General features: G+C 42.4%; 1 protein-coding gene across 19 annotated transcripts in view; it reads right to left on the bottom strand.

Annotated features, from left to right (window-relative positions):
• LOC107396176 (focal adhesion kinase 1) overlaps nt 1–17,702 on the bottom strand; it is a 90,967-nt gene that overhangs the window by 15,196 nt on the left and 58,069 nt on the right. For 10 of the 19 annotated variants that reach the window (XM_054740436.2, XM_054740437.2, XM_015975746.3 and 7 more), the window contains 6 exons: nt 15,824–15,939; nt 15,556–15,656; nt 15,392–15,481; nt 15,093–15,297; nt 5,961–6,072; nt 4,363–5,190 (listed from right to left, as the gene is read on the bottom strand). In XM_054740436.2, coding sequence (XP_054596411.2) covers nt 4,363–5,190; nt 5,961–6,072; nt 15,093–15,297; nt 15,392–15,481; nt 15,556–15,656; nt 15,824–15,939 — 1,452 coding nt within the window. Of the gene's footprint in view, nt 1–4,362; nt 5,191–5,960; nt 6,073–7,161; nt 7,293–15,092; nt 15,298–15,391; nt 15,482–15,555; nt 15,657–15,823; nt 15,940–17,702 lie in introns of those variants that run through there. The other 9 variants (XM_054740438.2, XM_015975748.3, XM_015975751.3 and 6 more) reach the window with 2 other exon arrangements.

Genomic DNA, 17,702 nt, shown 5'->3' with positions numbered 1-17,702 from the left:
TGGTTAGAGCTGTTGCCTTGCAGCATGGAGTTTGCGTGTTCTCCCTGTGCATGCGTGGGTTCTCTCCGGGTACTCCGGCTTCCTCCCACAGTCCAAAAACATGACTGTTAGGTTGATTGGTCTTTCTAAATTGTCCTTAGGTGTGTGTGTGTGTGTGTGTGTGTGTGTGTGTGTGTGTGTGTGTGTGTGTGTGTGTGTGTGTGCATGATTGTTTGTCCTGTGTGTCTCTGCGTTGCCCTGCGATGGACTGGCTCTCTGTCCAGGGTGTACCCCGCCTGATTGCCCGTTGACCGCTGGAGATAGGCACCAGCCCCCCGCAACCCTGCGTGGACAAGCGGGTTACAGAAAATGGATGGATGAAATCAGAATAGATTAGATCTTAAGCGTGCAAATTTATGTTAAAGGAAACTCCCCAGTTGGTTATTCAAGGCCCCGTTTATGTATGAAACAAATGTAGATCATGTAGAAAAATATGAAAATGTGGAAACAATCTAAAAAATAAAAAATATTTGTGGAAGAAAGTAGAAATACTTTAGTGCAAATACGTCCACAGATACATAAACCCGCTGTCAAAGTGCTAATTCTTACCTCCTTTATAAAAACGTATAATTAAATTGTCCCGTCAGACAGAAATGTGATCTCTTTCCTGTTTTACTTGAGAACACGAGGGCTGAAATGTATAAAATACTACGTCAAGCAAAAACAAAGAATGTTAATGTCCTACAGGTGTATGATGTGATCAGATATTGTTAAGTGCTGCTTTTACAGAAACTTTCCATTTGTTTCAAACGTATTTAACGTCATACCAGGTGGAAAGAAAATAATTCATTTTTTATGATTCAGGGAAAACAAAACTAGAGAAAAGGTCAAATAAATCTCATTTGTGGTTTTGAAGCATGAATCTCTGTAGTGACATGTGGGTGGTGTGAGTTATAAATGTTACAATTTAATAGATAGTAAGTAGAAAAGCTTTTTTAAACAACCTAACGTTGTAAAATACGTGCCTGTTCAGGTTACACAACTCCACACAAACCTTTAAGGACCGTTGTGTAGCGCATAACAATTAAAGTTTCCTTTCACCACACACACACGCACGCACACACACACACACACACACACACACTCACGCGCACACACACGCTCACGCGCGCACACACGCTCACGCGCGCGCACACACACACACACACACACACACACACACACACACACACACACACACACACACACACACACACACACACACACACACACACACAATCTTTTATTTGTACCCATGATAGGACTGTATTGACTTACATTCATTTTAGAGAGCCCACTATGCCTAACCCAAACCCTTACCCTAACCCTAACCAGTGTATTGCTAAAGTTATCTGTAACAAAAACTTAATTCACATCTTATCTGTAAACCTCACCCCTAGGGAGTACTCCGTATTAGGACCGGGTTTTGGTCCTAACAAGGACCATCGATTGTAAGAAGGTTAGTAAATATCTCAAATCAGGTCTTCACAATGGTAGAAATACAAGCCCACACACACACACACACACACACGCACGCACGCACGCACACACACACACACACACACACCATGTCTGTTTCTCTCTCTCTAATGGGCCATTCCCATCTGTACCGGGTCGGCCCGGGCCGGGTAGCCCCAGTCGGCCCCAGCCTGGCCCGGTTGATTCCACACATCCTTGTCTTAAGCCCATGTGGGCTGATTCTACCCACCAATCAGAGGCTTGCTCTAATGGAAGGTGTGAATTTGCTGTCAGCAGTGGGTGTGTTGGCCCTGGTCGGCCTGAAGCAGACCCCCTCAAGAAGAGGGCTGAGAATGAGCCTTGTGGGCCATTCCCATCTGTACCGGGTCGGCCCGGGCCGGGTAGCGTAGGTTGTTTACATATCTGGGTGGCCTGGAATTTTCCCGGGCCAACCAAGGCTCATTCTCGGCCCTCTTCCCGAGGGGTACTGCTTCAGGCCGACCAGGGCCAACACGCCCACTGCTGACAGCAAATTCACACCTTCCATTAGAGCAAGCCTCTGATTGGTGGGTAGAATCAGCCCATTCACACCTTCCATTAGAGCAAGCCTCTGATTGGTGGGTAGAATCAGCCCACATGGGCTTAAGGCAAGGATGTGTGGAATCAACCGGGCCAGGCTGGGGCCGACTGGGGCTACCCGGCCCGGGCCGACCCGGTACAGGTGGGAATGGGGCTTTGGTTGGCCCGGAAAAATACCAGGCCACCCAGATATGTAAACAACCTACGCTACCCGGCCCGGGCCGACCCGGTACAGATGGGAATGGCCCATAAGCTTCAGCAGTGCTAGGACACACAGCAGTCTGGTTGTAATATCAGATCACTTCACATTGTTACTGATCACCTCATGCTATTTTTGTCACATGTAAAGACACCCCCCCCATTCCCAGTCTTGGAGTCTGACAAAAAGCCAAAAAAACTGAGAAAAATGCCCAGCAACACCACCATTTTGTGTGTGTGGTAGGGGCTTATCTGCTTAAATGTCTCCCCAGCCTTCATTAGTGTCTACAGGAGTGATTCATCATAGAATCAAACAAATCAGCTGTGTTCATGATCTAAAACATGCAGAAAACATGCTGGCAGCAGACTGCAGTGTCAGGTATGTTGGCTCCAAGTCCACAGGTGGCGGACTGCCAGTCTGAAGTTGCAAGTGCTGTATTCTGGTGGTAGGGGGTCACAGTCTCAGTCACATTTTGAAAACCCTTTAAAGGGTAATTTCAGCCCATACTGGCTCAAGAAAGCGATTTAAAAATAAACAGTTGCATAGCATCCCTCTAAACCAATGCTAATGGTTTATTTTTTTGCTTTTTAAAGCCAACTGTGTACTGCTGGAGTCTTTCATGTGTACTACAAGAGTCACACTGTTAGCTCTGTGGATTTAGGATTTACTGCAGGCATCTCCAACAGGACAGAAATAGGATGCAATAATCCAAGGAACTTGAGCATCCACATTCAGACACAGGGTTGGGGCTGGGAACATGTTCAATAAAACATGCAACCAGATAAAAGGAAAACATGCTGATTGGGCAAAATTATATTATTATATTAAATCTATAAAATATTAGTAGTTTAGCAAAAGTATTGCTGCAACGTTTCTTCTTTTTGAGAATTGGTATAAAACTGGTTTATATTATTTTACACATCAATACCAGATAGTTTAAACCAATTACAAGTACTTACTTTTGAGTACTTGCAGATACCAAGTACTGATATGAGTATTAATAAATAAATCCCATTACACTTCATGTATCCCATTATCTCCGTTGAAATAGTTTTATTTTCATTAGAATCAATGCTAATGCTTTTTTCTAAGAAAGTTGCTTTTTTATGTAAAAACTTTTATGTGATTGAAGAAAAAACACGTTTAAAGGTGTGGCACTTTTTAAAGATGATTTCTAATTATAACTGGTCACTGTTGAGTTTTTCATGCAGGCTGAACATGTCTCCTACACCTTTCTCCTGCATTTGCTTCTGAAAGAAAATAGACGTCACACTGTCACTTAACCCATTCACTGCCATTGATGACTAAAGTCGTCATTTGCATTTTTTTTACTGTGTGGGCATCGGAACGAGCCCCCGCACCGTGAGAACAAACATCTCAGCTCTAAAGCCGATCTTCATCCGCATACGTCACACGTCACGTGATCAGGAAGCAGAAAATCCATGTGTTAGGAGATCGTTTTGTGCCGCTGCTGCAAAAAAAAGTGAGGCCAAACCGGAAAAGCTTCTGCCGATCACAATTCAAGAAGGGATTATGAAAGAACAGATAACGCTCAAAACGCGCAGATTCTTCCTGATGTAAGAAGTGAGTCTCTGCTTTTTTTTGGTAGTTTTGGCGTTGACATCATCCTAGTGCGCAACGTTCTGTGACTCTTGAAAAAATTGTGAAAACGCTGAAAAACGCTGACAGCGAAGGACTTTTCTGATCAGGAAACGGCCGGCAGTGAATGAGTTAACATTTGTGGACTCACCCATCTTGACTCACGATGGGGAAGGTTGTTGTATTGGTGTCCAGGAAAAAGCAGAGAACACCTCTACTGGTAGAAGCTAACCGTTAGCATTAGCAACTCCACCGCACAGCAGAACTCCTCCAGGCTCATGCGGTTTGTGGAGATAAAACATCAACGTTGCAGAACAAACAGTCAGTGGCAGAATCGTGCCGTTGTACTGATGTATTGATGAAACGAGTGTTCCACACCTTTAATGTAAAACACACATTTACTTATTTGTTTTACCTTCAACTGTTGGATGTTTTTAAATGGGCTCAAAAAGAAGTAAGGCTGCATTTTTATTTATGTGACCTTGTTATTAGATCAGCACACCACCTGCCTCTAAAGGTCTGGACCGGGGTCCTTGAGAGTGGGGACTGGCAAACGGGACATTGGTAGCTGCAGGACGGATGGGCAGTGGTTGAGGAGTGTTGAGGGATGGATAACGGGTCGATGGGACTGCAAGGGCCTTTTGTGTGTGTGTAGGATCAAGTGGGGGCTTCCAGTATGAATGCGCAGCAGGGGGTTTGGTATGAGGGTCAAAGTCAAGATGGGCTGGAGCACATGGATTAGTCTGGCGGTCAGGGGGAAAGCTGGGGGACAGCAGGGTCTCAGGGTTACAATTTGACTTGGACCAGATATGTTGTGGAGGATAAATGTTTGACATGCTGCTGAGCGAGGGGTCAAAGTCTGGTCCAGACCGGGAAAAGAGCAGAGGGAAGTGCCAAGAGTCGGTGTTGTTTAACTGGGATGAACCAAGCATGACATTTGGGACATTTGTCTTGAGGGGACAGCTGCCGGTGGACAAGCTGCGTGAATATGTGTGAGGTGAAAAGCCACCTTTACCCTGAGGCTGGAGCAAAAATGAGGAATAAGGGTTGGATTCAAGATGTAACTGGATGTTTTGCTGAGACAGAGATCTGTGTTGAAGAGCTGCAGAGTGAGGCTGAGGACTGGCAGAGGAGAAGCCAGGAGGAAAATTCAGAGGTAGTGAGAAGAGAGGAGGCGTGGGTGGGTGAGAAGGAGCGTGGGGAGATGATGGATGAGAGTTTCCAATGCAGAGGGGCAGCTGTGAGGGAAAGCGTTGGTTTGGAAGGCAGTGATGAGGAGAGGGAGCAGAAACACAATCCAGACTGAAGGTGGGCTGAAGGGAAGGACGGCGGCTCGGCTGTAGACAGAAAAACACAAGCAGAGGAGGGGCATGTGGAGAAAAAAAGGGTTTCACATAAAGAAAATACGTGTTGTGGTCAGGAATGTACCTGAAGACAAGTAGGAAAAAAGTCTGAAACACGATTAGGTTACTGTTTCATTTGCACTCCTCCTGGTTATAAAATCCACCAATTTTAGACGTTTTTCTCTATAACAGAAACCAGATTTTGTTCCAGAACTTTAAGACCTCCAAACCACATCTCCTAGTCTTGAAGATATACGGCCTTAGCTGCAACTAAAAGAAGCAGTTAGCAGATGCTGACAGCAGGGGAATGATGGCAGTAAGTCAGAGAGGAGCAGAGAGCAGCTGGATTAACAAGCTGAGAGGAGAGATGAGACGAGTCTGAGAGAGAGAGAGAGAGAGAGAGAGAGAGAGAGAGAGAGAGAGAGAGAGAGAGAGAGAGAGAGAGAGAGGGAAAGAGAGAGGGACGGAGGGAGGGATGGATGGCGTTAGTAACAAACATGCAGAAAACAGACAGTAGGGAGTCAACGTGGGAGGGGGGTCAATTAATCAGTGTTTTGGAGCATTTTGTGCACAAAGTTATTTCATAAAATCTGAAACAAAATTTGATACCACCTGCTTGACTTTTGCTGTATTCTAGTGAATTAGAACCCAAAAACTATGGAATAAATGTGTTTGTCAGAGAAATCAAACTGGTTCAAGTTCAGAAAAAAAGCAAAATAAATAAATAAATAGCACAAACACAGACACGAGAGTAATTGTGTCACCTTCGGCGGCGCTTCATCAGACCCTCCAGAGTCCCAGGAGACGGTGACCTGTCTCCTCATCTCCATCCTGCTCCTCTCTTTCTGCTGGAGTCTCTCCTCCTCCAGTATCGTGCTGCAAATAAAGAAAATGGCTGAATATAAACATAAATAAACAGTCTAAACAGGATATCAGCCACAGGACATCGCTCATAGTACAGGAGAGACAGTCGATAAATTGTGAAAATAAAAGTCAGACAACATTTGTAATTTTTAAGACAGAATTTAGCTGAAAACTCAGGACAGACTTTTCCAACATTATCACATCTAATTTCATCAGAATGAACTGCTGCCACCTGACAGACGGCGATTGAATCCTAACACACACACACACACACACACACACACACACACACACACACACACACACACACACACACACACACACACACAAAATATATATAGTAAAGGTTTTCATGTAAATTATCAATAAAAATCCGACACACTGCTTTTGGGCATCGATTCAGCATCATAATACGAACAACCGTGATATTTCAGGAAAATGGCCACAATGACCAAGTGGAATGAAAGCAGGAATCACGAGGCTCCTTCACTTGTTTTGTTATGAATAATTATGATTTTATGACTTCCTTTTACTTTCTTTCAAATTTCGACTATGAAACAAACCTTATCAAGTAGTTTTACTTGCTACAGTGAAAACATACAAATACTCAGTTTCACTTCCCAAGATTTCCCTGGACAGGAAGTTTTATCTTCTCATTCTTTTAACTGTCACTAGAACCCTGTTAAAAAGCACACACTGTTCTCCGATGGTTTTATTAGTGTTGGGAACACAGTTTTACACAAACAGACCTCCTCAGGGGCCAGAAGATAATATATGACTGTTTTTCCTCTTAAATAACTCACAATAACATTCCCTGAGCTGCTTACAATTAGAGAAACCACTGAAGGCAAATAAAAGACAACCCCCCCGCTCTGTCCTAGGATGTCTGTTGTGATGCACTGTTACAAACTACTGGCGTTTGCCTCCACTTTAATGACAGGATCCGATACAACATATGTAAAAAATTCAGGTAAACAGTAAATCTTTCGGTTACATTCTATAAAAACCAACTGAATCACGGAGAAATTACACAACATTAAACCCCGCAAACCAGAACATTTGTCCCAAAGTTACATTTAAGGAAAAACCAATCACACTAACCTGTTTTCAGATTAAGGCAGATTAAACTCTGAGAGGAAGAAGTCGATCGCTGGGAGCTACTGGGACCACAAACACAAAAGTGTGCCGTCAAACAATTCAGCACGCACACTCAACAAGGCTAAGAGCTATTTCTAGTCCCATCCTGCCCCCCTGCTCGCTCTGTTGTCTCCTGCTGAGTGTTTGCGTGTCCCTCCACCTGTCCGAGTCAGTCTCCTGATGCAGCTCGTCTTCCATCACAACACACAGTACTGCTGCTGTTTTCATCTATGAACTCTCCAATTAAAAATAATATTTTTGTCAAAAAGATAATGTGTCCTTACAGGTCGTAGGTGTGTTTTTGTTTCCCTGCTGAGTCACTTTTCGGCCCAAAAATCTGACAGCAGTTAGACCAGCTCAGCTCATTAAACTCAACCAGTCGGCCGCTCTGGCTCCACGTCGTAAAATTTAATCACGCATGAACGTGTGATGATGAAACTGTCAGCACATAGAAGCTGCAACACACACACACACACACACACACACACACACACACACACACACACACACACACACCACAGACAGTTTCCTACCCCAGCTTTGCTACCACTGCAGCACCTGGAATAACAAGACGTCCTACAGTTGTTTACTCAGGCTGGACTGACTGAACAGTTTTATGTTTTTCTGCAAATGTGTTGAGAAATCCTAAAGATTCAGTATCTGTTCATTCATCTCACACCTCACCAACATCAATAACAGCAGCAAAATACCTTTAGATGACCCGAGCAAGGGTGCCCGCAAGGGGTGGCCACCCCTAGAAAGTTGCTGCCCCCAACAAAAGACAGTGTTAAGAAATCATATTAATGTTCATTCAAACCATAAATTGATCTTACTTATTCAAGACATAATTGTAAAACAAAACAAAAAATAATACAACTAATGAGTAAAGAAATAATCAGAATTAAAAAAAAATACATACGTTTCTGCTGCTCCATTTAAAAAAGTTTTGATCTCCATAGTTTTTTTGTGAACACGGCAAAAGGTGAATTAAACTAAAAAAATACATAAAATTTTAAATAAATTATAAAACAACTGAAATGTATTTTCTGAAATGTTTGTTTGTAAAATTTTAGATACATGTTTGGATACATTCAGTTGTTTTAAATAAAAACAAATAAAGGAGCAATGCAATACAATGACATGTGCCACCCCAAAAATGTCTTTGGCCCCGCCTGGCCACCCCATCAAAATTTTCTGGAGGCGCCCCTGGACCCGAGCAGGGATGTTGCTATGCTAGAGGTCAGAATGTAACACGGCTCATCAAAAGTGCAGCAAAAATATTAAAAATTGTTAAATTTTTCCCCCCAAAAAGAAAGAATAATCTTGAATAGTGGGACAGTTCCCGTAAAATGTTTAAATGAGTTTGAAACAATCACTCTTCAGCAAATTTAATACATTGTTAGAAAGTTTTTATGGAAACATGAAAAGCCAAAAATCAAATGATGGGTTTTGCAGAAATGGAGAGGTTTCAGATTATTAAACAGAACTAATGGATATCTTAGTCCAGAAAAAAACATCTTCTGCTTGAACTAATCATCATGGTCAACACAGGCGCTACATTTAAATAAGGTATTTTATATTAAAGACACAAAAAACGATTACCACAATGCAAAAAAATATTTACATAATAGATCTAAAATACATTTTTTAGTCGATCCTAAAACTAAATGAAGTTCTCGACATTCAGGCTCGGCGTGTCGATTGTGAATGCGGGTTTGTTAGTAATAAAAAACAGCACTGCTGAGGTGTCTAACTCGCATGACTCAGCATCTGGACACCATTTAATACTAATTACACAGAGAAACAAAGTAAAAGAAACATTTAGAAAATCTGAGACAAGAAAAACCTTTACCTCAGACAACACCAATCGCACCAGAGAGTATCCTCTCAGAGCCTTGAAGGAAAACCAAACATCCAGTAGGCTGATGATCAGCCAGCTGCAGTCGGCGCTGACGCACCACACAGAGTCGACTACACCAATAACAGCAAACCGTACTAAACGGATAAAGACTTGAGCTCCTGGGTGATGAAACTATGCTCTGCTGCAGCTGAAACTCCATCAAACTGCAGGCGTCAGTCGTTCTTCAAACACACATCTCCATCAGGAGAAAATCTCAGCATCACACTTCTCCTATGAGCTACATTAGAGGTGGGATTATTCCTTCTCTCTTTCATACTCTCCATTTCTGCTCTTTGGAAGGTTGTAGCTGCTGTCAGCTGCCCGCCATGCAACACCCTTTAGGAAGACTGCAGTAGGAGTTAAAGCTGCATATTTGGCCTGAGAGGCCTATAATCGATATGATGATACAAGAGCGAGTCAGACCAAAGCTAATTCAGACTTTATAACCTTATACGGCACAAGTTTCTCCTAAGAACAGCCAGCACCCAGAATGAGCACGGTCAATGTTGACTCTGTATCCAGGGAACACCAAGAATTGGTTAGCCTTCGGCTATGTTGAGCTGTCATTTTCAATTTGAATGAATGTTCTTAATTTTGTCAACGCGGGGTAAACTTCAAACATGCGTCGAACAGGTAAAACAGGATGCCGAAGCCCTGTGGCTCGTTTTAGATTCAAACCCGTTAACAAAAGGAGACTGATAAAAGGCTTGAGAGGCCGGGACAGGACAGGAGGGAAAAGGTAGTGTTAAAAAAAGGAGAAATGAAGAATTTGCACTACTTGGAGGTGGAATTTCAGGTGTGAGTCATTCTGCTCTTTAAAAACTCATAAAAACCGCAGGAGTTAAATACGCACTCTTATTTTCCTGTTTCTGCTTTAGTAACGAGAAAATGTGCCTGCAGAGGGAAACTACGACGGCACCGTGCTGAGGCTGCAGCCGTGTGTGTTTCATAATGAGATTTTAGTGTAAAATATCACTTTTCACTAAATGTTTAAATCACAGAGAAAAAAGCTAAATGTTTTTTTTTTTTGCTAAGCACGCCCCCTGCCCTACAGCGCTCCTGTGCAATAGGAAACCGAGTGTCGACCAGAACTAACCAATAATGTTAGACTGTTTACATGCTTCAAATTTAAGGAACACCTCAGCTGATGCAGATGAACTTTTCATGGACAAGTAAGTCTCTAAAAGGTAAATATATGAAAACACAGCATGACATGAGAACCATACTTGTAAAACATGTTTTAGCTGTTTGTCAGCTACAGGACATTTATAAACAAAACATGTGAAGTCGCCACCTTAAAAAAGGGTTGCAGAGACTATTTGTGTCATATGCTTGTCAGCCACTAGTTGGTGCCATCGGATAAGAGAATAAAAAAAAAAATAATAATAATAATACATTTTATTTAAAAGCGCCTTTCTGGTCACTCAAGGACACTGTACAGAATAAAAACACAAATCATTCAGTAAGTAAACATACGTAAACATGAACAAACAAGGCACTCTAAAATTCAAAGCTGATATGGGGTTATGAAGAGGTGAGTTTTGAGTTGTTTTTTGAATTCTGTGAATGAGTTAATGTTCTTGAAGAGACGGGGAAGGGAGTTCCGGAGTTTGGGAGCGGTGCAGCTGAAGGCTCTACTCCCCATGGTGCTGAGACAAAAGGAGGGCACAGAGAGATGAATGGAGGAGGAGGACCTGAGGGAACGGGACGAGGTGACGATGTGAACAAGATCTGTGAGGTAGTGAGGGGCGAGGTTATGGATGGCCTTGAAGGTGAGAAGGAGAATCTTGTAGTTAATCCTGGTGTGCACTGGTAGCCAATGGAGTTGTTTGAGGATGGGGGTGATGTGATGAGAGATGGGAGTTTTAGTAATGATGCGTGCTGCTGCATTCTGAACCAACTGGAGCTTACGGAGGGTTTTTCTGAGGGAGGCCTGAGAGAAGAGAGATGCAATAATCGATACGTGATGTAACCAGACTATGGACAAGAATAGAAGTAGAGTGGACATCAAGGGAGGGGCGAAGACAATTAAAGTGACGAAGATGGAAATAAGCTGACCGTGTGATGCTATTGATATGAGATTGGAAGGATAGTGTGCTGTCTAGGATGACACCCAGACTCTTGACCTGGGGAGAGGGGGAAACTGAAGTATTATCAACTGTGAGAGAGAAACTGTCAAATTTTGAGAGGGTGTTCTTGGTACCAAACAAAAGAAGTTCTGTTTTGTCTTTATTTAATTTCAGGAAGTTCGAACTGAACCAGGATTTAATTTCTTGAAGGCAGGTGATGAGGGAGGAGGGAGGAAGTGCAGAATTTGGCTTACTGGACAAATAGAGCTGGGTGTCATCCACGAAGCAGTGAAAATTAATATTGAATCTGCGGAAGATATTGCCTAGGGGAAGGATGTATATAATGAAAAGGAGGGGCCCCAGGACAGAGCCCTGGAGCACACCAGAAGAAACAGAAGAGGGCTGTGAGCGGGAGGATTTGATAGTAATGAACTGAGTGCGACCTGATAGGTAGGACTGAAACCACTGAAGTGGGATGTTAGCAATGCCGATGGAAGATAACCTATGGAGGAGAATGGAATGAGATATTGTGTCAAAGGCCTCACTCAAATCAAAGAGGACCAGGATGGATAGTAGACCGGAATCAGCAGCAATGAGGAGATCGTTAGTTATTTTGAGGAGGGCCGTTTCTGTGCTGTGAAGTGGGCGGAAACCGGACTGGAAGGGTTCATTGAAGGAGTTTAGTGTCAGATGGGTGTGGAGCTGGGTAGCGACTATTTTTTCTAAAACTTTGGAGACAAAGGGAAGGATGGAGATGGGGCGGAGATTAGTAAAAATGTTAGGATCCGAACCAGGTTTTTTAAGTATTGGAGTAACTGCAGCAGTTTTGAAGATAGAAGGAACAATACCGGAGGAAAGGGATGCGTGTGTGAGAGCGGAGACGAGAGGGAGCAGGGAGGGGAGGCAGGATTTAACCAAGGCCGTGGGAAGGGGGTCGAGAAGGCAGGTAGAAGGCTTTGACTTGTGGATAATATCTGATATCTCAGAATCACTGGGAAGTTGGAAAATGGAAAATAACTGTGTTGGTTCGGGAGGATCATATGGGGAGATAGGGGGGATGCTTTGGTTGATTGCATGGTGAATGTTTATTACTTTTTCGTTGAAAAACAGAAGAAGGGCATTACAAGCAGCAGTAGAGCACATGTGTGGGGGCAGATTATCGGATGGCCAGTGAATTTTATTGATAATGGAGTACAATGACTTAGTGTTGCCTCGATTGGAGATGATTAGACAGGAGTAATACTGTTGTTTGGTTAGTATAATTAAGTCCTTATACTGAGTCATATGATTAAATAGAAATACTCCGGAAAGAGACTCACGGCCCTGTGTGTGTATCCTGCTTGTTACAATACTTGAAGCTTATAAAGCTTTGTTTATGCTTGACGCATTCACTTTCCGCTTGGTGATGCGGCTCACGGCTGAAACTCGCTTCACAACTTGCAGCGTTTAGGGTTCATGCGGCTTGTCTCTGCGGTGAGCCAATATTCTCCCAAACCGTAGGGGGCAGCATGGAGCTCTACGGCATGCATCCAACACTACACCATAGTAGAAGTAGAAATTACTGTTTACAACATGGCATTCCAGCAGTTTTTAACAGCGTCCTCGTCTTTTCCGACAGTGCGAGCTATTTCTCTCCAAGAATTATTAACTACATGTTGATCACGGTGATCTCTGAGAGCTGAATTATACAAATGTCTGTATTTACGAACCTCTGCCAAACTAGTTCTTGCTGGACCACCATGTTTTTCCACGTCCGACCGTCCGCGTGGTTAGAAAATTTTCTAGGTGCGCGTTGCGGAAATTTTGGGCCGTGCAGAGGCGCGGTGGAGGGGCGTGGTTGTTAAAATGACGCAATTTCGCCGCGCGGAGCCGTGCGGACGCGTCAAGCATAAAGCAACCTTAAAACAAACAATTTTGGATGAATCTGATTAAACGTGAAGTTCAGAATTGGCTTGACTTTTTTGTATTAGTGTAATTAACTTTAATAAAGGTGAAGATATTTGGACAACAATGGCTGAAGTAAGCAACTTGTTTTAGGGAGAAATCCCGTTAAAAACAAACAACTATTTGTAGATTCATCTGTGATGATCTGCTTTATTTAGATTTGCCGTAACCAAGTCTGGGTATCTCTGTTTTTCAGACCAGCTGTTCCCAGTGCTCACGTTTCATTTACGAAGACTAAAATCAACATTTCCAAAAACCATCAAGTCTTTTCATGTCTCAGTTATGACTTGATGAGTGAAGATAGCTGAGAAAAGCTTTGCCCAGACTGGACCTCAGCGCCTCTAGTGTACGAGCGCTCTGTCGTAACAGATATCTGGTTTCTGATAAACCTACCAACAGGACAGTGATGTGTCAGTCACCGGAGAGTTGAAGCACAAAAAGGTTTTGCATTTAATCTGCCCACAGCTCCATTACCACACCAACCACTATCTCATTAAGCAAAACAGCTTGGTGATAAAATGCATCCTCACAACCACAAACTAGGAATCCAGTGAGGAAATCCTCTGTGAAATCAGTGATTTCAGATACATGTTCTGTCTGGTTTGTGGGAGTAAAGGTCTGAATCTAAGGAACAGCAGGTGTGTTTTTGATGGAAACTCTTTGATGAGGAAACAAAAAGAAAGAAATGTTAACAAACCTTTATTAAGCCTGAAAAATGGCCAAGGTGATGATTTGGATGGCGACCAGCACTTAGGTGCTATTGGGGCGAACTGGAAGTGACTTATGACACCAAGTGGCAGAGGTGTGACCAAGTCACTGCTTTGCAAGTCACACGTAAGTCACAAGTCTTTCCATTCAAATCTCAAGTCAAGCCCAAGTCGAAGACTACCAAGTTCAAGTCGAGTCCAAAGTCAATGACGTGGAAGTCCAAGTCAAGTTCAAGTCCTTAACTTTGAATTTTCAAGTCATCAGTCTCCGTTTCTTATTCTGAGCTGAGCTTGTTGCACTTTTGTGCTAAAATATCAAATATGCTCAAGTCATCATCAAGTCAACAGATGCAAGTCGATTCAAGTTGCAAGTCATTGGCGTTCAAGTCCGAGTCAAGTCGTAATCTTTACAGATTTTATCAAGTCAAGTCAGAAGTTAATAAAATAATGACTTGAGTCCAAGTCATGTGACTCGAGTGTACACCTCTGCCAAGTGGTTCCATGCAGAAAAAAAATCTGTTAGCAGAAGTTTTTTTAACTGATCTTTTAAGTTTATTTTTCTTCATCTTTCTCCATGAGCCCAGTTTAGTTGTGAACAGCTGGGAAATGATATCTAAACAAAAGCAGAACTGAATAAAACAAACACATCAATCTGGGCCACAGCTGGAAAAAACAAAACAATGTTTTAAAGATCTAAAGAACTGATATTATTTGTCACATCTGTGCAAACATAATCTACCAAAAGAAAGAAGAGGTGAGAGTTGGAATCAAACAGCTCCATATAAACGATGGGTTTAGCTGTGTGTTAGAACAGAGAGAGTGACACCTGCTGTTAGAAAGAGGTTTACAAACACTTCACCTGGAACATTTACGGTCTACTTTCTACTGGTATGAAAAAAGGCCTCTAGTGCACTTCACAGAGATCACAAATGTACACATTTACCTATAAAGACAGGCAGCTTTTGAAAGACAACACGGATCTCTGACTTAGTGAGCAGAAATTGATACGAATAAGTTACAAGGGGGACAAAATGTCATTTGAATTAAAAAATAGGGTATAAATGACACCTGTAAACATGTCAGTTCGACTTTCTTCATAAAAAAATATTAGAGCAGAACAGAGAAAAGACACCAAGAGGTCTAAATCTAACATTTTCATCCTTCAGAAGGAGATAAGCATACTTCACAACATTTTCTGATCCAGACTAATCCAACCACTTAGGGACACACACACACGCACACACACGCGCACGCACACACACACACACTAAGTACCTGAGTTGTGTTTTGAGCTCATTGAAGCGCGGCCTCTTGCTGGGATCATACGACCAACACTTTGTCATCAAGCTGTAGAGAGTGGGAGGGCACTGAGGGGGCATAGCCAATCGCTCGCCGTTCTCTATCCGGCCGATAACGTCGTTGTTTTTCACACCCTGGAATGGCTTGACGCCGAACATCAGAATCTCCCACATGCAGACGCCTTTGAATGGACGGGCAACAGAGAAGTGCATCTTAGTGGGACAAACACATATCTGCTGCTGGGATTAAGAACAGAACTGCAGACTAAAACTCACCAAACATCCAGACATCGCTGGCTGTGGTAAATCGTCTGAAGTTGATGGATTCTGGAGCCATCCATTTAATTGGCAATTTCCCTTTGGATGCTTAGAAAAGAGAAAACAACCAGTTACACCTGACTGATGAGATGTGTTCACACAGCGTGAGAAGTTTCTGTTACCTTTATAATAAGAGCTATCCTCCATGTATCGAGATAATCCAAAGTCTCCCAGCTTTACGCAGTCAACCGTAGACACCAGCACGTTTCTCGCAGCAATGTCTCTGAAAAACAGAAGACACACTGATATTTACTCCATAAACAAAAACTGGAAATATTTCTCAGGAGCTTCTTTTTTCTCAGTAGATGGCAACACAAGCTCAAAGTCACCCACTATTAAACAACCTTTCTCCTACAACTACCTAATAATATGAATGTTTACAGTCTGTACCTGTGGACGAAGCGTTTGCTCTCCAGATAAGCCAGCGCTGTGCTGAGCTGGTAAGAAAACAGGATGAGAGTGGCCAGATCCAGACTGTACTTCCTAACTTGAAGAAATGAACGTAACTATGGAAAAAGGACGGGAGAAGAAGAGTGCAGTGAGCAGTTATTTAGACCAAAAAATAAAAATAAAAGAAAACATAAAACAGAAAGAGCCAATGAAGACAAATATGACAGAGAAATTCTAATAAAGCAATAAATTTAGAGAAGCAACATGTGAGGATTCCTGTAAAAACCAGTAACAAGTAAAACAGCAGAAAAAGGGTGTTGTTTTCATGTATTTCTATATGTTTCGCTTAGAAAATAGATGCAAAAACAATAAAACGTGTAAACAAATTGCGTGTGGGAAGCAAACAATTTATGACCTTGAAAGTGAAGATTAGGTACGACTCTTTTGACCTTTCCATCCATTCATAGTTTATTTACAAAGTACTTTTAAAGCGTTGCGGCTGACCAAAGTGCTGTACATACAAAACAATGCCATTACAAAAGTGGTGGACAAAACTAGGGTAGCGCGAATAACTAACCACAGAGGGGACAATCCAATAAAGCTAGTGTTACAATAGTAGTAATGCAAACATTTAAAAGCCTATGTAGCAATTAATACATATTAATTATGATCAATAAGATGTGATATTCCACACAAATATAAAATATCAACCTGATTGATCTTTGAATGTTTAATCAGAAGACTCTCGGGTTCTTTGCTTATTCAGGGACCATAAACACACTTCATATTAATTCAGACAGTGTCAGTATATAGTTTATAAAATCAATTTATTTATTTTTCCTAAACTAATGATACATGACAAGATATGAATAATGAGATGTGATGTGGTGGATGTGGTGGATGTGAGGTGTTGTGATGGAAGCTAGACGTTGTAGCAACCGTTCTTTGTATCTGAGACAAATGGTGAAATCTGGGTGTAAAAGAATTTGTTGTTTGTTATAAACTAGAGAGTTGTTTATTTATGAACCTCATCAGACTCCAGTATGCAGGCTTACGATACCCTGGTATGAGTTGCTCCCGGCGGTCTGGAGGGTTGCAGTCAGAGTGGTGAGGTCACCAGACGTCGAAACCACAACACTCAGAGATTAGTAGCTTCCTCTGAGTTCGGTTTCCCCGGCCATGAGATGCAACCCGGGGTCTGCAGATTAGGTGTGAAGTAGCTCTGAAGAGCTGTTGTGTCCGTAATCACTTGCAGCGTCGCAGAAGGGTTGTGACTTAAGGTCAAAGGAGTTTGTTTCAAAAGAGGCTTCTTTCCCAATTTGGCCGAATCGGGGCTCAGCTGGAAACTGAATTAATCGGGAAGTAAATCTTGTTTTATTAAACTACTTTGTTATGATTTCTGGCCAAGTTTGGCAAATCAGAATTTGACACGTTTCTGAGTATTTACCAACATCCCTCAGGAAGCCACGCCCTCCTCAGATACAAAAGTCTTAACACTGTGAATGAGAATCTTTAAAGGGACTTTACGGAGTTTTGAATTCTTATGCTCGTGATTGCCCCCTCAGGCCAAAAGCGTAACGGCATCTTCAATAGTAGACTCGTGCACGAGGCGCGCATGCTGTACGTGCACACTCCTTAACGAAAATAACAGCTGAGACAGTCCCGTGTGTGTGTGTGTGGCCCGGAGGACAGAACTGTAACTTTTATATCCTTGATGACACCTGAAACAACGTCAATCCAAAGAATGGTTCGGAGTGAAAATGGCTATTTTGTTGCTAATTTGCAGGAAATATCTAGAAGAAAGTTCTACAGAAAGTAGCTAAGGGTCCTCAGAAATGTAGCTAGGTTCATCACTAGGCGTTAGGAACAGCGACAAAGT

This window comes from Nothobranchius furzeri, chromosome 5 (genome assembly GCF_043380555.1).
Source record: "Nothobranchius furzeri strain GRZ-AD chromosome 5, NfurGRZ-RIMD1, whole genome shotgun sequence".
NCBI classification, from domain to species: domain Eukaryota; kingdom Metazoa; phylum Chordata; class Actinopteri; order Cyprinodontiformes; family Nothobranchiidae; genus Nothobranchius; species Nothobranchius furzeri.
Note: the sequence above shows the minus strand (reverse complement) of the source record. Positions and strands in the feature narration are given on the sequence as shown.